The sequence below is a fragment of the Aedes aegypti genome, chromosome 2 (assembly GCF_002204515.2).
Source record: "Aedes aegypti strain LVP_AGWG chromosome 2, AaegL5.0 Primary Assembly, whole genome shotgun sequence".
NCBI classification, from domain to species: Eukaryota; Metazoa; Arthropoda; class Insecta; order Diptera; family Culicidae; genus Aedes; species Aedes aegypti.
This window is the reverse complement of record NC_035108.1, coordinates 297,253,079-297,273,872: the sequence shown is the minus strand read 5'-3', so window position 1 is coordinate 297,273,872 and position 20,794 is coordinate 297,253,079. Positions and strand designations below refer to the sequence as shown.

Here is a 20,794-nt window from a genome sequence, read left to right as displayed (position 1 = left end):
CCATTCGTCAGGAAAATATGCAAATTGAAAACATTTGTTAAATATATCAACTAAGAATGATAATCTACATTCTGGAAGTTTTTTGATGAGGATGTAGAAAACTCCATCATCGCCAGGGGCTTTCATATTTTTGTTTTTTCTTTAAATAGTAGTTCTCACTTCCTCCAAGTCAGTCTCCCAGGAATTTTCGAAAACGATCTCTTGATTGAGAATATTTTCGAAGTCCTGAGTAACTTGATTTTCAATTAGACTAGTAAGTCCTTAATTAATATTGTGCGCGCTTTCAAACTGCATAGCAAATTTTTGAGCTTTTTCGCAATTAGTAATAATTTGTTTTCCTCTTTCAATGCCGGTATTGGCTTCTGAGGTTTTTACAAAATTTTAGATAATTTCCGAAAGGGCTTAGACCCAGGGTCCAATTGAAAAATCTTTTATTCAAAATTTTTGTTTCTTAATTGTGCAAAACGTTTCTTGATTTCTTTCTGCAATCCAGCCATATGATTTTCATAGCAGGCTTGCGAGTGCGTTGAAATTGCCTTCACCTCATGTTTTAAGATAGATCAAGAGTTTAAGATCATCATCTATAATTACGTATGCAAATTTTACTTCACATTTTGGGGTTGCAATGCTCCTGGCTTCAACAATGGAATTTGTTAAAGTTTCAAGAGCATTGTCAATATCACGTTTTTTTGTAAAGATATGTTAACTTCAAGATTAGAGTCAATATACGTTTCATATATATTCCAGTCGGCTCGATAATAATTGAAAGTGGAGCTGATAGGATTGGGAATCGCTTCATGGGATATTTGAAATGTTACAGGGACATGATTAGAATCAAAATCAGCATGAGTAACTAATTGGCTACAAAGATGACTAGAGTCGGTTAAGACCAAGTCAATCGTAGATGGATTTCTGGAAGAGGAAAAACACGTAGGGATATCAGGGTATTGAATTGAGAAATATCCTGAAGAGCACTCGTCAAATAAAATTCAACTTTGAGAATTATTCCATGACCGATGTTTGGCATTTAAGTCACCAATGACAAAAAAATGACTTATTGCGAGTCAATTTTTGCAACTCAGTTTGGAGCAAATTAACTTGCTGTCCAGAGTATTAAAAAGGCAAATAGGCAGCTATGAAAGTATATTTACCAAGCTGTATTTCAACAGAAACACCTAAAGTTTCAAAAACTTTAGTTTCAAATGACGAAAGCAGTTGATGTTTTATACGCCTATGAATGATGATTGCAACTCCCAAACATGTCCCATCCAGTCGATCATTACGATAAACAGAAAAGTAAGGATCTTTTTTTAGTTTGGATCCAGGTTTCAAATACGTTTCAGTTATAACTGCTATATGCACGTTATTAGCTGTAAGAAAATTAAACAGCTCGTCCTCTTTATCATTCAGAGAACGAGCATTCCAATTTAAAATATTTAAATTATTATTTGGATCCATTAGAAAAACGTAATCCAATAAGAATTTGATTTGTAAATTTAACACCAACTTGGACTGCTTCAGTCATAGTGGTGGCTTTGAATATTGCATCAATCATTAGACTCAATTGTTCAGTTAGAAAATTATAATCAGAGGCAGACATATCACTTAAAGTGGCTACATTTGATGATTTTCCGTTAAAATTTTCGGTAAATTTAGTTTGTGAATAAGCATGATTATGATCTTCCTGATGGGTATGATTCATGATCAAGCGATCGTTAACTGAAAAATGAGCATTGTTCGATACCCTACCATGGAAATTCTGAAAACGACCGTTATCGTAACGGATATTACCGTTTATCTGCCTGACACGAGCCTCGACTACTCTCCTACGCGAAGGGCCAGCCCAAAAAATGACTTATGATTGCCCCCGCAATTAGCGCATATGAACTCATCGGTATCTTCTTTCATTGGACAGACGTCCTTAGCGTGAGAAGAACCTCCGCAAATCATGCATTTAGCATCCATGCGGCAATGTTTTGTACCATGACCTCACTTTTGGCACCGACGGCACTGAGTAGGGTTGTGGTAACTTCCTCCAGGTTTTTGGAAATGTTCCCACGTCATACGGACATCGAACATAAGTTTAGTTTTTTCTAAAGCTTTAATATTATTTAGATCTTTTTTGTTGAAGTGAACTAAATAATATTCTTGAGAAAGCTTTTCCCGAACATTGCCAGTTCCATAATGTTACTTGGACTGGGGAAAATCCAAGTAAATCATTTATTCCATTTTTGATCTCTTCAGGTGACTTATAGTCACTTTTGAAACTTTTGCCCCACTTTATTGCAGGTTGCTTTAAAATATAGATTTTCGGTGCACTTTGTTGTTCACCCTTATTTTCTTGCTTGGAGTTGGTTGCCGATAATCTTTTAACAAATTCATTCAAATACAAACTTTTTCAATGGAATTAATGAAAAAGATAGCATAACTGGCAACCTTGCTCGCCCGTTGGTGGTGGTGGAGGATCAAAAACCAAAACAAAACATTGAAAGACAAAGGCAAAATTGGTAGCACGTGGCTTTTCATGACATTTTCCTTTGTCAAAATGCTGTCAGATCGCAAGGTTGCACTTTGCCGTCACACTTCTAAGTGTCACACTTTCAAATTGTGCGGTTCGATTTGGTGTGAACAGCGCAATACTCTGTACATATATATTTCTTTTTTTCTGGCTGCACGTTTAGAATGGATTTGGTTATGAAACTTTATTTCGAAAAAAAAATCACATCCTAACTTGGGTACCCGATTTTGGCGCCCAATAGCCTTTGATGTTCAGATAACGACATAATCTAGATTTGATCCACTATATCGGCAACATTTGCGGCCAATATAAAAGAATTCCCGGTAAACCGTTACACATGGCGGGACGAAAATAGCAATCGGTTTGCTATTCTGCTGTCTTTGATTTAACCGGGAAGTATTTTTTTCTATTTGTTATGGTGCGACACAGCTGACAGTGTTACAAATTATTTCAATTCTCATCTGAAATTGTGCGTTGAAATTTGACCTGTGCGAGATCGGAACGAATTTATTTTTAAATCCCCTCCAATCGAGCGGGGGAAAGAAATTGATGTGCTACAGGCATTTCATATATTGCTCATTTATTTTGTTTCCGTTGATTCTGCGGTAACCCGATACCGGATTGAAGATTAATATGATTGCCATAATTCAATAGGTCGTTAGCATTCTGTTCACTCATATGTAGGGTAGGCTTGTGCGGGATGAATGATGATGTTCAATTTTTTTTCAGGAGGGATTTCGAATTTAATGACCATACAGGCATTTCACCATGAAATCAAAAAGATTGATTTTTGTCACTTGATTGGTTTCTATATGACGTATAACAAACAATTGGTACTGAGTCTGAAACAACGCACTGTGTGCCGGTCTTCCGATACCTGATACAGGAATAACTCCGAATCGACATTTCCAAATAATCCAGTGATCCTCGACAAACTAGACATCCAAACGTTTCCATCAAATATTGGCGAAATGACAGCAAGTTGAACTTTTTTCCATTTACTGAGCGGGTTATATCAAAATCTAAAAATGTATTGCAAAAAAACGTCTTATTGTACTCAACAAATAGACCGGAATACAAGGCATTTTCTGTAACTGCTGTTAAACACTGATATTCTGAAGTAAATAGATGATTGGCAGTGTATTGAACAAATACATCTCAATAGCATGCATTCTTTCCATAATGTCTATTTGCTTTAGAAGTGATTATCTACTTCGTATCTAGCTTCGAAATTATAAAAACACTGAAATCGGACATACAATTTCATTCTTTCTTAGTACTTCTCCCAAAACATTGAAACACTACACTACGAATGGTGTTTGGTAAATAAACAGATATCCTATTCCGAAGCAAACATTCGTTAGTATTGCCGGTAGGACGGTAGCTTGAGTGGGAGTACATTGAAAGCTGCGAGAACAAACTGGACCAAAAAACTTTCTCTGTGCCAGAGTAAACAATTTGAAAATATATATATACCTATTCACAGACCAAAACCCCGAGGAAAACCGTGGAATGAATTGAATAATTTGCTTTTCGACGTTCAGTTTCACACATCGACTCCGATTATCCAACCGACTTTGTGTGTGGTTTCCAAAATGTATATGTAATGAAAATTTGCGTTTAATTAGTCGAAATATACAAATAATGGAAACAACAATCGTTCGCCTAGCTGGATCTGCGTACGGTTTGGATCGATAGTAACACAAGTACCCCTAGCTACTGGAAATCTAGGTCAGATGAGATGAACAAAAAATCGAATCTCTTCACAAGCATTAGAAGCGGGCTACCCGTCAATGGCGCTTCAGAAGTATGTAATTCACACTCGAGATCACGCATCGCTATCATCATTATCATTATCATACATTCTGATTCTTATCACGGTGTGTTTAAAACTGTCATCCACAAAAAAAAAACTGTCATCTATTCTGCACTCACCATTCGAAACAGGGTAGGTGTATCAGTTATGGTCATAGTGGTTCCCTATTTCGCTAAAGTTTTTTGTGTTTAAGCAGTAAAATATAGGATATACCATGATGTTAAAACATTCAAAAAGATTAAAAATGTAAAAGTTCTCCAAATTTTGCATATGGCCAAATAGGGAACCACTATGGCCATAACTGGTACACTTTCCCTATGTGGTTTGAAAATGTTTTATCGGAGGAAATGAAATTAAGATATTCTCATGTTAGAAAAAAAAAGCTCATAGGCTGAATCATCCACTACCGTCGTTGGGGGTGAGAACTCCAATGTGGAGTGTATGTACTTTGATGGTACATTAACAACTGTACAAAAAATTAAAGAAAAATATTTATTCACATCGGCACCACAAGTGAATGAAGAATGACCCAATCTCACCCCATAGAGGGGGTGACATTGGGTCACTGTAATTGAAATAACTTGGTTTTGAGAATATGATTGCAAAACCATTCACAGCTGAAAAATATTGGTGGAATACGATACAAACAAGACGAAAAGATATCTAAGATGTTTCACAGGTATGATAAACCCACACAAAAAAACGATTATATCAAAAAATTGAAGAAAAAATATGTAAACCCATTATTTATCGTCAAGTTAACATAAATTTACTTGTTTTTTCCCTCAAATTGTCTTCAAAGTCTCATCCCTATTGCCATAAAGCCTTTTAAGTTTCCCCAAAGGTGTACTGAAACAGTGATTATTTTAAACCTTCGCAAAATTTCGGTTCGACATTCCACGATCAATACATATCAGGCAGATGTTGACGTCATAATCCTAATATTTCAGCGATCCAACTCATTTGCACTTCCGTGAGGTGTCGCTATAACCTGAAAATACTGATATATAATTAAATTCCTAAAAATAAATCCATTTGATAAAATTATACGATGTTGTTGCGCACGAAACACAGTTGCTGGCTTGAGAAGTTTTCAAAATGCATTGCATTGTTATTCAATGCACGGACTGCTCAAGTAGATTTTTTTTATCTTTATTAACGAGATTTTTAGCTCTTGGCTAGTTCATCTCGGGACCAACGGCTTTACTTCCCTTCCGAATGAAGTCATCACTGAAATTTTTGTGACTATCTCGGGGATGGGATTCGATCCCAGGTCTAGTGAGGGGCGTGTGTTCTAACCACTACACCAGGTCCGCCCCCACAAGTAGAATTGTTTGATGTTGTTAGATATTTCAGATGCTGTATTTAGAATGAATAAACACATCTTTATGAAAAAAGAGAACACCCGGCATCGTAAAATGTCGAAAAGGGGACTTGCAATTTCATTTACTATCGTTTATGCTTGACTCAATCTCACCCCCATTTTTGATGTTTTAGACACCGTACCGAAAAAAAAATGAAATTTTTTTGGTAAAACCAAATAGATTCTGGAAAATACGTGTGAAGTGTAATGAAAAGACGTTCAACCTTCTACTAATATGTTGATAGAGGTTAAAGTACATGCGTGATACTTTGCACAGGAGAAATTTAATGTTGTCAATATTATGTAGTTTCAACATTCAAGTTTATTGATATAGTAAACAAAAACTACTATTTCTAAAAATGTATATTGTGATGAATTACGTATAACAATATGTTCCCTAACATATGAATTATTAATTTTAGTAATATAAGCGTTATTAGCTGAAATATAACCTTCACGCTCAAAAAAGAGTTTTGGAAAACGTGGAAAACGTGAACTGTCAAAAATACACCATGAACTAAACCATCATGTTTAATTGACTGTTCTCGGAACTAGGCAACGTGATTACATAAACATGATCTAGTTCATGTTGTATTTTTGCTTGTTGACGAGTTCACGACTGCTGTTCACGGATACGAGAACGGATTTTTTTCTGTATTTAGTTTTCCATTCAGCATTCTAAAAATGTGATATCTAAGCTTCTAAGTTTGAAGGCATTTTATGAGAATATTTATCTGTAAAATGCCAAAATGTAATAATTTTAGATTAAAAAACTTATTGCGTTTTTTTAAATTTAAATTTTTAAACTGTAGGTATCCAGTTTTTTGGATATTTCTTAAATATTTCATTTTAAAATGCAAATGTTGCAATTTTTATATTTTTAAAACAAGTACTGTCACGCATAGTGCATGACCAATTTTTTTTTGGATTTTTAAAGTTTTAAGCATGTTTAAAAAAGAAGTCTAGGCAATTTTTCGATCCAGCTGATATGGGGTATCATTGATCACCTTTGTCAACAACGTTCGGTAATAATAAAAATGCCGTTACTTACTTAAATCATAGCTTCTGAAGCCGAATGTGAAAGTCAAACGCTTACAAGCCATTTACTTTTTGAGTTATTTCAAAATTAAAAACACCTCGAACCGCGGAATACGCCTAAAGGTAGGCAATTTCCTAAGGAAATTCTAAGTTCTTAGCAGTAATTCGTTAATGTTGCCTTATTGAACATACTTATGAATGTTTTGAAATATCGAGTAAGGGAGAGTTGACTGTATGATTTGATGGCATTCCACGGTATTAACCCGAAATCTTCGAAAATGCGAATGTGGCAAAAATGGCAGTCTGGTGTGTTTATAACATTTTTTTTATATACAATAATTTTTCGTTATCCAATTGATGCATTGAATATTATGCATGAAACGTGTGAGCTTGTTGCGTTTACAGAATTCGATCATATTTTCTAAAAGCAATAACATGTTGAAGTGATTCTGATAGAGCATGGGGAACTACAGTTCGGACATATAAAATGCATCAAAATTGTGTATTGCAATTTTGATGTGAATCAAATAAGTTTTATCAACAAGATGAACAGCATAATTGCCTGCTTTTCCTACCGAAAGAAACAGCACTTTATTCACCATCATTTCAAATTTTTGGAAAATTATTGTGTAATGATCAGTGAATCAAATTGTCATCAAAGCAGACGAAAAACAAACAACAAAGCAAGCTCGCTCACAATCGTTTATCCCAACTTTAACGGATTTGGATACAATCACAAGCAAAATTGTCATGACAATCACAGGGCACAACATTGTTGCAACAATTCAAACTTGCGATTAACCAGTTATTTTGAACACAAATCCAAATTTTTTTTATTGCTTTATTATAGAGGTTTTCAGAGCCTAAGGCTGGTTCACCTCGAAAGCCAAATTTGTTTTATGGATGCTGTTCGATAAAATGTCAATATTTACCAACACGGAGAAAGTTCTCGAAAATTACAAAACGAAGATCAGAAAATTGCTGCGTACATGGTGAGCGATCATTATTATATTCTGTTCAAGTGGTGATAACCTGTTGTTGCGGAATAAAATTGTTGCAACAAGATTAGGAGTTGACAATGTCATTATTGCTGCGTGTTTGGTGACAATTGATTCACTGGTTGTTATCCATAACCCAACTCAAAACAGTTGCGTAATGAAAAAGCGTTGTGTAATAATCATTACGCAACTGATTTCAATTGCACTACGACTATTACCACACTGCATAACTCAGTGCAGGAAAGTAGGCCGTTTAATGACAAATTGGCGTGATGAAAAACAGCCTATTACGGTAAAAAATCGCAAAAATAACTAATCTCTGGGAGCGAGAAACCGATACCAAATTTTTGTACGTCAAGGTGAGCCGAGATTCTGCTGTCACGAACTGTGACTGTGAGCCCGGATCTTAAGAAATGGACAAAAATGATTGAAGCGTAATTGATCAATAGTAGTTTACGGAACAAGTTGCGGGAATGATGATTTTTACAGCACGAGTCGTAAATTTATTTTACGAGGCTTGCAGAGTAGGATAATAACGACGAATGCTGTAAAAATCGAGTTCTGCTACGAGTTATGTACAACATTTTTTTGTAATTTCGTAGAAGACCACTTGAGGGTATTAAAAACTATATCGGAATGCATTCACCATTATTTTGCAATTTCTGGAAAAATGTTGTATAATGACTCATTACGCAACTCAAAACAGTTGCGTAATGAGAAAACGTTGTGTAATAAATCATTACAGCACTGGTTTCAGTAGCTTAAGACTATTCCCGCACTGCATACTTCAGTGCAGGAAAGTAAGCCGTTTCGTGACAGATTGGCATGATGAAAAACAGCCTATTACGATGAGAAATTGCAAAAAAGACATTGCAGTATTGTGCAATACATAGACAATCCGTTGTTGAACCTAAAAATCTAAAACGTTAGTTCAAGGATTTATTTCAGCATTGGTTTTTTATAAGGGCCTATTCGGGTTCATCGATTTCTCTCCATCGTTGTTCTCTTTACGTTATTGCCGAAAACTGATTCCCTTTTCGTAATATATTTTCGTGCTGTAGGATTAATAAACAAGAAATATTACGGATTTATTTTATTTAGCGAAGTTATTAGCGAAAGAAAGGATCGATGAAGAAAAATCACTCATGTCAGTTAGGCCCTATTGAAGTAACAGTGCGAATTTAAACAGTAAAAAAACACATTAACACATTAAACAATGAAAATAAAATTTTAGCTGCGCTTCTAATACGTAAGCATGACTTGTGGATGTTTATTACTAACCAAGAGAATCAAACGAAATAAAAAGTTTTTGTTTTAAATTGACTAAAAGTTTAAAAAAAATGTTTTTCAAAATTGTTGTCTTTGTACCAATTGTTTCCTGGCATTCTCCATAAAAACGCACCAATTATAGACCAATTATAGATTATCAATTATTTGTACAAAATGAAATCAAAAACCATTGAGAGCGATGGGTATTGCAAAGCTCATAAAGCAATGAAGTGATTGTTTTTGACATTTTCCAGAAGTGTTATGTTAAATTGATGTTAGGTCAATTTAAAGCAAAGGGTTGAAGGGTTCTAATATATACATATATTTTTATTTTTAAAAAGGTGTCGGCATGTTGAGAACTTCAAAAAAAGGTAGATATTGAGAAAAAAGAGCAAAAATTCAAAAATTGTGGTTCACTGAAATAATTTTCTCCACTGCTGCTGCTTGCAAACTTTTTTAACATATTAATTTTGGAATAATCCTGGTAATTTAGCACAAGACTTGAAAATAATGCCTTACCGATTCGTCTCGCCATGGAAGTCACCCGTAATATATCATAATATTTGTTTATTTCGCTGTACAAAAAATGAAAACCACAGCCTCTAGAGTACCGCTTTAATTGGCTTTAATTTGGTTCTCATATATTCCTTGTACCAGTTATCGCTATAATGGTTAGAACGTGGTTTTCAACTTAAAACGGTAAATTTGATTACACATCAGCTAAATTTGTTAATATGCTTTCTCTGGGGGGACAGACCTGGTTTAGTGGCCAGAACACACGCCTCTCACGCTGAGGACCTGGGATCGAATTTCTCGGTATAGCCACTTATTACGCTAAAGTTAAAGTGACGGTTTCCTTCAGAAGAGAAGTAAAGCTGTTGGTTCCGAGATGAAATAGCCCTGAGCTAAAAATTTCGCTAATAAAGAAAAAAAATACTCTCACTAGCAATACACATTTATCGGTAAAAGTAATTTTACCGGAAGAAAAAATAAATTTCAGTGCTTATGTTTTTTAAAAAAAACTGTTAAAAAGGTTGTTTCAAAAATGTAGGTTTTCGAAGTGCATTGCACGATTATTCTCATCAAAGCTTATTTACTAGCAAAAACAAAGTGTTTCATCATTGAATATTAGCAGATAAATTTTATTGGAACAATGAAATAAATATCTTTTTGTTCCACATATTGCCATAATTGGTACATCTAACCTAAAAGAGTTCTAAAATAAAACACATGAAAAACATCTATCATATGCAAACCACTGTATGGTTTTTTTTTAACGAATAGGCTTCAAAATCACATGGAGATACTCAAATATCATATCTCTTGATTTTTAACAACATGAAAAAATCCGTTGTAAATGGCACAAAATCTTCTAATTAGAATTGACTAGAAACAAAGGAATGTAAGTAACAAAAATCTGGCAATCGACTTTGAAGTTTTAAAGCAATTTTGTCATTAGGAGCCAAAACAAACAAGTCAATCTTCTACTAATTATATTATACACTCCCGTGCATAAGTTTGGGTTCAGCCCCTAAAAAACATGCAAAAGTGTTCAGTCCATATCTCTGTGATTACACGTCCAATTCAAATTCTTTAAGCCGAATTTGAAAGGCAAAGAGTTATTCTAACTTCGTATGTATTTTTCCTAAAACATTCTTTGATCTTTGTATACTAAATTTGTACTTGAAGTTGTGACATTTTTCAAAAAACACACTGAAAATAACATTATTAATTATTAATTAATTGAAGAAACCCCACGAAATTTTTGCGGAAAAATCTGAAAAGTATTCAAAATCAATGAAACTGTCAGTGAAGTCATCGTGCAAAAGTTTGGGTTCACCTGAACTTACTTAAATCTGTGAAATCTCAAACCAATCATGTACGCGCCATTATTTGCGCTCATAAAAGCTTTAAACTATTAAAATCGGTTGAAAAATAGCAGAGACATTGACAAAAACGGCCCAGATGAACCCAAACTTTTGCACGATTTGCATCATACTGAGGGGTGAACCCAAACTTTTGCACGATGACTTGACTGACTGTTTCATTGATTTTGAATACCTTCCAGATTTTTCCGCCAAAATTTCGTGGGGTTTCTTCAAAGAATATAAGATTACGATTCTAATGACACTTTGATTCAAAATTTTGGTCGACCCAATGCTGAGGAAATTAGATATGATTTTTCAGTGTGTTTTTTTTAAATGTAACAACGTTAGGTAGAAATTTAGTATACAAAATTCAAAAAATATTTTTGGGAAAATACATACGAAGTAAGAATAACTCTTTGCCTTTCGAATGCAGCTCAAAGAGTTTTAATTGGACGTGTAATCACAGAGATATGGACAGAACACTTTTGTATGTTTTTGAGGGGGTGAACCCAAACTTATGCACGGTAGTGTACCTTCTGTTAGACAGAAAAATCACCCAAAAATATCGTAGGAATGCTTGAAAACAGTAGAATTTTATAGCACACCTTATTAAAACCGGCAAAAATGTCATTTACACCTCTTTGCATTTGGGCCCCTTATTTTCATTTCCCTCGATGAAACATTTTGAAATTCACTGAAAACATGCTAGGATTCCATATCTTCGAGTGGTGGATGCAGAATTGATAGTATTTTTTCGTCAATAACAGTTCTAGACAAACCGCGTAATACCAGCGCGCCGCAATCGTCCTACCGATCAGCAGCAGGGCTAGCCCCGATATACTAACTGTCCTTACCACCGAGCGGGAAAAACTGCGAGTAGATGCCCTTGAAGGTGTCCTCCTTGACGATTCCGGTGGGGCATTCCGCCTTAAAGCCACGATATATTCGCTTGATTTCATCCTCGGTGAAGCGGGCGGTTTTCGTTAGCTCTACCAGCGAGTCCGGATAGTAGCGCTGGGGCACAGGCAAATCTTCGGCTTCAGGTTCTGAAAGCAGAGTAGAAAAGGGAAAAAATGAAAGAGAAACGTTGAGCCACATTTGGATGGGAAAAGCGGTGAGTGTAAATATTTCATCAGTTCTCGGAAAATGGCCATCATCTCCGGCACCACCTTGCCGCTCAGTGGCGCACTTTCATATAGAGGCTGGATATAACCTGAAAAGTGTCCCAAATATTTGGATCATGGTAATTTATCGTCTATTCTTGATGCTTGAAGTAATCTCCATGGACATTTAAAAACTAAAATTATTTTCCATAGGGTAATTGTTCCAATAGTGGAAGTATTAAGCACGGTTCAACTTCATTTAACCCCTCAAATTACAAGTAGCATAAATAATACCTCCACTATTGGTACACTGTTCCTTTAGTTGAGGTATTTTTTTTTTAATTTGTGTTCCTATAGTTGCGGTATCCATTGTTTTCTTATGGGATCCTCCATTATAGAAACATTTTACCGCAACTATTGGTGCAAGTGAGAAAAGTTTAATCAATTTTGGTGGTATTTCACCATTTTTAAAACAATTTGAACTATGTTTCCAGCTATTTCGTGTATCAATAAGTCAATACGTCGATTGGCGGTGTCGGATCTGCAGTAAATTCAAATAAATCAGTATAAATGGCACTACCGCAACTATAGGAACATTCACAACTAATGGATCACTTACCCTATACATTTCCCAGGTGTCGTTTTTTATTAACTAAGTTGAAAAAGATGTTTCAACATAAAATCCTAATTAAATACAAAAAAATTAAACAGCCAATTAAAGGAAAGAACAAGGGAATGATATAAGATCTTGGAAACTTTTGCCCCATGAAACCATCTTCATATAAAACAGACAATTTAAAAACTTCAATTTTTGAGGTTTTGCCCAGTCACGAGCCACTGTGCGCCACCCAAAGCTTAGCCGGTGGTTGGAAGAGTTTAGGGAAAAAAGTTAAATCTGGCAAAGTGGGTGTCTTTTGCAATTTCCTCTCGCATCAGAGAAATGGCAGCGAGAAAGCAGTGAATTGCTTTTTAGTGGCCATAGCCCGCCGTAAAATCACCATCACCTTCAAATCTTGTGGGGTGATGAAAATTGAATCCAGCTACCGCGTCGGAAAAGTTTAAAACGGGGAGATAAGAGTTGGGTGGGAAAAAGTTGTTGATTCGACTGCTTTGAACTATCGCGGACTGATTAGATTCTAGAACACGAATCAGTGATTATTTTTGCAGAAAATAAGCGAAGATAGGACTTCTTCTTCTTGGCAATACGTCCTCACTGGGACAAAGCTTAGTACAATGAGCACATCCACAGTTATTAACTGAGAGCTTTCTTTGCCAAAATTGCCATTTTCGCATTCGTACATCGTGTGGCAGTTACTATGATACTCTTTGCCCAGGGAAGCCAAGGAAATTTCCGACAGGGACCGACAGGGCATCGAACCCAGACACCTTCAGCATGGCTTTGTTTTGTAGCCGCGGACTCTAACTACTCGGATAAGGAAGACCCCATAGCCCTCTGCATCATGAATACAATCGACTGACTTGCGACAAACATTGACATAGATAAGATTTTTTTTCTGGAGAGTGCCTAGTGTGGGGTCTAATAAATTCTTGTTTTATTAACGTAATGTCAGTCCCAATAATCACGATTTTCAGTATTATATGGATTATATTTGTGATTTTTTTTTTCATATCGCTGCACTTATTTGATATTTGCAAATTACAATTTTGAACAAATTCATCCTTTGTTTAATCCACTCAAATAAATCTTTCAAGAATTCGTTCATAGAGCTAACGAAGAATCTTCCACAATTTTTTCAAGTATTCAACCATGTTGTTTTAAAGAGATTCCTCTGAGAATTCCTACGGAGATTTCTTATTGAATTATTTCCGTACTTTTCAGTGCTTTTTTTCAAAAACTCCTTTACAAGTTTTTACTAAGTCCCTCCAGGTATTCCCACGAAAAATCATTCACGGAAGTTTTCAATGGAAGTTTTTCCAAAGAATCTCTATCAAATTGCTCTCTTCAAGAATTCCGCTAGAAAATGGCTTAGAAAATGTTTAAACATTTCTCCAGGATTTGCCTATACGTAATTATTACATATAAATACCAATTGTTAGTTTGAAATATTATTTTGTTTCTTAATCATTTGTTTAGAATTTTCAGGAATTTCGGAGGATCTCTCCAAGAAATGGCACTAGAAAAATGCTCTTAAAGCAATAATTATTTTAACAAATTCTTCCGAGAGTTCACCAACAGTTATTACAACTTTGCTGTTGAGTTTTTTTTTTCCAAAGTTTCTGTTGAGACTACACTAACAAATTTTTCAGAAAATCTTTCGGAACTACTTCAAGGACTGCTCGCAATATTTGTGCAGGCCATCCTACAAAAACCATTAAATTATTCATTCAAGTGTTACTACAAGGTTTCCTCTTGATATTTAACAAAATTTTCATAAGTAGTTAAACAGGATTCAATTGGGAAAATGTTCTTAGCGATTTCTCAGGTAAGCTCTCCTTGGATCTTTGCGTTTTTCTCAGAAAATTCTCTAAGTGCTTCTCCAGAAATCTGTGATAATGAAGTTGTCCCAATCCCCTGCGCATTTGATATAATGCTCTCTCAAAAATTATATTCTAAAATTTATTATTATTATATTCAACTGTTCTCTAAAAAACACTTCCACGAAAATACACAAAAAAATCTCAAGCAATTTTTGCAGGAATTTCTTCAGAGAATTATATTTTTTTTTCTCCTGAGATGCCGTCCCAAGATTCTTCCGAAAAATTCATAAGAGATTCATCCAAGTATTATCCAGAGATTTTTTTTCAAACAGCATAATGAATTCTTCTAAGGATTTGCAAAAAAAAATGTTTGGACAGATTCATCAAAATATTTTAAGTGATTTTTTTACAAATAACTCTACCAATCAAACCACCTTGCTTTTTGCACTCCTCTTCGTCTTGTACCGGCCGGATTCGAGGTGAACAAAATTTTGCGGGATTGTAGTCCGGCATTCTCACAACGTGCCCTGCCCATCGTACCCTTGCAGTTTTAACGACTTTCTGGATACTAGGTTCACCGGAGAGTTGGGCACTCTCGTGGTGCATTCTCCTTACCCATACGCCGTTCTCACATACTCTGCCACAGATCGGCCTGAGCACACATCGTTCAGAAACTCCTAGCGCTGGCAGGTCCTCTTCGATCATTGACCACGTCTCATGTCTGTAGAGGACTACCGGTCTTATCAGCGTCTTGTACATGGTACACTTAGTACAGAGATGAAGTTTACCAGACCGCAAGGTCTTGTGGAGTCCGTAGTAAGCACGGCTTCCAGCAATGATATTCAAATCTCTTTGCTGCAGTTGTTATCCGACGTACAAATGATCCGAGGTAGAAAAATTCGTCCATTACCTCGAACTCATCCCCGTCGATCATCACGCGTCTGCCGATGCGAGCTCTATCGCGCTCGGTTCGCCCAGCCAGCAGATATTTCGTCTTCGACGTATTTTCCATAAATTCAACCCGGTGTGCTTCACATATCAGCCTGGTATACTATTCAGCCGACATTGTCCACGTCGGCCAGATGAACTGGCTGAATTTATTGAGGATCGTGCCCCGCATGCTGAAGCCCGCCCGTTTCATAACACCTTCTAGAGCAATATTGAATAGGAGGCAGGAAAGACCATCGCCTTGTCGAAGTCCTTTGCGTGTTTCAAACGGGTCCGAGAATGTAGGGTCAGGTGGGGCAAGATGAGCACCCTAAGGATAAGCGCGATTTAAGCCTACTTAAACGTTATTATTTTGGTAAAATTGGTAACCATCCTTTTCTTTTACATTATTACTTTGACCTCCAACCATTAAAAGTTTTAAAAAGTGATAAATAGTTTTCCAAATAACACTTTAAAAAATAACTTTTTTATCATCGGTCAAAAAAACTGTGGGGCAAGTTGGGCACCCCCATAAAAAGATGCAATTTACTAAAGAAAACTATTATCTTTCAATGCTTGCAATATCCCAAGATATTATCTTTAATATCTGATAATATATATCTTCAACTAGCTTAGTTTTCAAAACTTTTATCAGAAAATAAATAACTTTTCATAAATTGCTAAGATTTTACTTAAAAAACGATTAAATTTGTTGTTTGTTTGTATAATTTTTAGAAAAATTGTTTTGTGCGCAGAAAATACCGTAAGTCAAGCTCACAGCTAAATGTGGTTCTATAATTTCACACTTTTACTTAATTTTGAACATGGTGCTCATCTTGCCCCAAGGGTGTAAATTTATTAATATAATCAAAACAATTGAAATATTTTTTAAATTTGATAAAAAGTTTGGCTCCTGATTATCTACAGAAGATTATTCTATAACTATACGGCCAAAAACGTATTAATTAATTTGTTTACGCAACAAAAATATCACTTTTAAATGAACAAATCTTATATGAAAAGGTAAATTTTTGGACTTCTATGTATTTTGGACAATATTTACGTTGTGCTGTTGATTTTTTAGCTGAAATTTATGGCCATCATATCAATTTAATGATATTCATCAGAACCCCAAAGAATGTATTGAAAACAAATCGGTAGGAACGACACAAACTAGGGGTGCCCATCTTGCCCCGGGTGCTCATCTTGCCCCACATTCCCCTATGCGATATCTTCACACAGCACTGTACACTATCCATCGTTGCTTTGATCAGTCTATTCAGATTCCCAGGAAAACCATTCTCGTCCATAATCTTGCATAGCTCGAAATCGATGAATAGGTGGTGCATAGGGACTTGATATTCTTAACACTTCTGGAGGATCTGCCGCAACATAAAGAATTGGTCTGTCGTCGATCGCCCGTCCACAAAACCGGCTTGATAACTTCCCACAAATCTGCTTGCTAGTGGCGATTGATGGCGAAAGATGATCTGGGAAAGTGGTTTATAGGCTGCGTTTAGAATGGTGATCGCTCGATAGTTCTCACATTCTAACTTGTGACTCTGTTTGTGTATTGGGTATATTATTCCCTCCTTCCACTCCTCCGGTAGCTGTTCTGTATCCCAGATCCTGGCTATCAATCGGTGCAGATAAGTGAACAACCTGTCTGGGCCCATTTTGATAAATTCCACTCCAATGCCATCCTTTCAAGCTGCTTTGTTGTTCTTGAGCTGTTTGATAGCATCCCTAACTTCACGTCTCCCTCATCCGCCGTACTGATGAAACCATTCCTTCTGCTGCCTTGGTCTTTCTCCTCTACGCCATTAAGGTGTTCATCGTAGTGCTGCTTCCACCTTTCAATCACCTCACTTCGTCCGTCGAGATACCTCCATTCTTATCCCGGCACATTTTGGCTCGCGGCACAAAGCCTTTGCGGGATGCATTAAGTTTTTTCTAGAACTTACGCGTTTCTTGAGAACGATACAGCTGCTCCATCACTTCGCACTTCAACTCTTCCAGGCGGCGCTTTTTATCCCGGAATAGATTGGTTTGCTGTCTTCACTTCTGTTTGTATCGTTCCACGTTTTGACGGATGCCTTGCTGCAGCATAATCGCCCGCGCTGCATTCTTCTCGTCCAAAATCGTCTGACACTCCTCGTCGGAGCAACCGTTCCATCGATTTCCTTCCACGAACCCAATGGCACCTTCCGCTGCGTTGTCAATGGCTGCTTCGACATAACTCGAGCAGTCCTCAAGAGGGGCTTCGGAGAGCTTTCCCTCTTCTGGCAACGCTGCTTCAAGGCTTTGCGCATAGTCAGTTGCAACTTCGGGTAGCTTGAGTCGTTCCAGATTGTACCGTGGAGGGCGTCGGTACCGAATGTTGTTCACAACGGAAAGTCTTTGGCGCTCTTTAACCGCCACAAGATCCGAATCGATATTTGCGCCGCGATTGGTTCTGACGTCGATAATGTCCGAGAAGTGTCTTCCATCAATCAAAACGTGGTCGATTTGCGATTCTGTCTGTTGGAGTGATCTCCAGGTGTACCGATTCAGGAGGCTGTGCTGGAAGTAGGTACTACGTATGGCCATGTTCTTGGAGGCGGCGAAATCAATCAGTCTAAGGCCGTTTTCCTTCGTAAGCTGGTGAGCGCTGAACTTCCCTATAATCGGTCAAAATTCGTCCTCCTGGCCAACCTGAGCGTTGAGACCTCCGATAACGATTTTGACATCATGGCTTGGGCAGCCGTCGTATTTATGTTTCTGCTGCGCGTAGAAAGCGTCCTTATCGTCATCGTCACTTGCTAGGTGAAGGCTGTGCACGTTGATTATGCTGATATTGAAGAAACGACCTGTGATCCTCAACTTGCACATTCTGTTGTCGATTGGCCACCACCCAATCACGCACCTCTGCATTTTGCGCATTACGATAAAAACTGTGCCCAGCTCATGTCTGTTGCCGCAGCTCTGGTAAATGGTATAACCATCTCTATACGTATGCACCGTCAACCCTTTTCAGCAAATCTCCTGCAGCGCCACGATGTCTAACTTGCGGACCCTCAATAATTCGGAAAGAATGCGGGTACTTCCCAGGAAATTGAGAGACTTACAGTTCCATGATCCTAGTTTCCAATCGTTAGTCCGTTTTCGATGCATGGGTCTATGCCGATTGTTTTGGTGCGAATTCACATTGTATGCTTCCTGTACTGATGATTTTACGGCTGGCTTGTAAGGCCTGCACCAACCCCCAGTCTCACCGGAGGATCATCGTGCACAGCACTGTTTAGAGTCCCACGCTGGCATTAGGACGATGATCAGCCGCTCCTAATATGGAAAACATACGCTCTGATAAGCTACACCCTCAGAAGAGAGGAACCCCCCCCTTCCCTGTCAGCATACGACCAAGGTCCCACCAGGGTAGGTTACTCGATCGTCCCTAAGGTTACTCGTATCCCAGGTGACACCACGGGGAGGTAGGGATAGGAGTTACTGGACAAGTGTCTAAGGACCACAAATGGGGTCTATTTTATACCAGCAGGTACGCTACACGCTATGTCTGAACCAGACGATTAAAAAAATCGAATGTACATCGGATTTTTTATCGCTAGAGTTTAGTATTTGGGTTATATTTTTATAATCGGACAATTTTAAAATATTCCATCGGTGAAATTTTGATTTTTTCCACTTTTTAGCAATTTTTCATACTGAATCCCATGAAAATCAAGTTTTCGACGCATTTTCGCCTTTACAAAATGTATGGAAAAAAATTCACCGATAGAATATTTTAAAACCTTCCGATTATGAAAATATAGACCAAATACTAAACTCTAGTGATAAAAAATCCGATGTACATTCAATTTTTATAATCGTCTGGTTCAGACATAGCGTGCGCTAAGTACCAATAATGGTACGCATTGTCCAGTCGTTTACCACCCAACCATCAATCAGAACGTGATCGATTTGTGATTCTCTCTGCTGTGGTGATCTCCAGCTGTATCGCTATGGAAGGCTGTGCTGGAAGTAGGTGCTACGAATGGTCATATTCTGGGAAGCGGCGAAATCAATTAGTCGTAAGCCGTTTTCGTTCGTCAGCCGGTGGGCGCTGAACTTTCCAATAGTCGGTCTGAACTCCTCCTCCTGGCCAACCTGAGTGTTTAGATCTCCTGTGATGATTTTGACGTCATGGCTTGGGCAGCTGTCGTACTCGCGTTCGAGCTGCACGTAAAATGCAGCTTTATCTTCATCAGTGCTTCCGGAGTGAGGGCTGTGCACGTTTATTATGCTGAAGTTTCTCAGGCTATATAACTTTTATCGTTTTCGTATATTCATTCTTCGGAACAATAAATTAATGAGAGTATATTGCGAAAAAATGAAGCAATTTGGTGCAGCCGTCTTTGAGTAATAAGCATTTAGGTTTCTGGTTGCAAGCTGACCAAATCAAGATCTTGAAAACTTCAAAAACATCATGTTGTAATTTTCAGATATCTTCAAGAATACTTAACCGATTTGTATATTTTTTTCAGAGTAGCTCCTTATTGCCTGGAATTAAACAGTCCACATTTTAATCAAAAACAAAATGGCCGCTCAAGACATTTTATATGGAGATCCCAAATGATTAATATCGACACAGATTCCTAAGCTACAAGAGTTTTTTTTGTGAAATTTCAAAAATATGGTGCAAAAAAAACAAAAAATCTATCGATTTGTTGTTTTTGTTTGTGGTAAAAATTTAAGCTGTTAATAGAGGAGTTAAAAAAATGACTGACCTACAGGAGGAAGTCGTGTTGAAAGTATGAACAAAACTCACAATACTATTTGTTTAATTTTCAAGAAATTTGTAGCAAAAGTTCTGAAGCCACCCTTCGATGTACTTTGATGAACTTGATAAGGGCCGCACGGGACGGTATTTGAAGAAGCAAATCTCAAGTTCCACTCAATATATCGATGCCAAAAATGTATCACTATTATTATATATATGTAGTGCACAACCCAATAAATTTTCAGTTCACTAAAACTAGAGATTTGCTTCTGCAAAGTTTTGATGATAATTGTTAGAGTGAGACAAAAGAAAGGGAAAATAACACGGTCTCCCGTGTCACCTTAAACAAAAATTATTCATGGATTATCGAAGAGCTGCTTCAAACATTTTGCAACAAATTTATTTGAAATTTATTAAGAATTTAAACATGATAAGTTCTATTGAAAAAAAAAATGTAGTTTAGAGTTTAAGCAATTAGTTTATTCATGTAAAATTACGAGAGATCGTAGCAAGCCACGCGTGCGGATGGCAGTTCTTTAATTTTCCTGTCATGGATTTTTCACGGTACTACGATATGTTTTATTCGGCTAGTGGTGCTATGCCACCCGGCACTTATTTCGAAGTACGAAATAATGAAGTGAAAATAGTGGATAGTCGGAAGGAACATCTTCTTTTTATCAAAATCCGGGACTTTGGAAT

At 37.0% G+C, this 20,794-nt stretch overlaps 1 protein-coding gene across 2 annotated transcripts in view; it reads right to left on the bottom strand.

The window, feature by feature from the left end:
- LOC5571682 (Kv channel-interacting protein 4) overlaps positions 1 to 20,794 on the bottom strand; it is a 341,315-nt gene that overhangs the window by 34,171 nt on the left and 286,350 nt on the right. For both annotated transcript variants that reach the window (XM_021845470.1, XM_021845471.1), the window contains exon 4: positions 11,725 to 11,916. In XM_021845470.1, the coding sequence (XP_021701162.1) occupies positions 11,725 to 11,916 (192 nt within the window). The remainder of the gene's footprint in view (positions 1 to 11,724; positions 11,917 to 20,794) is intronic.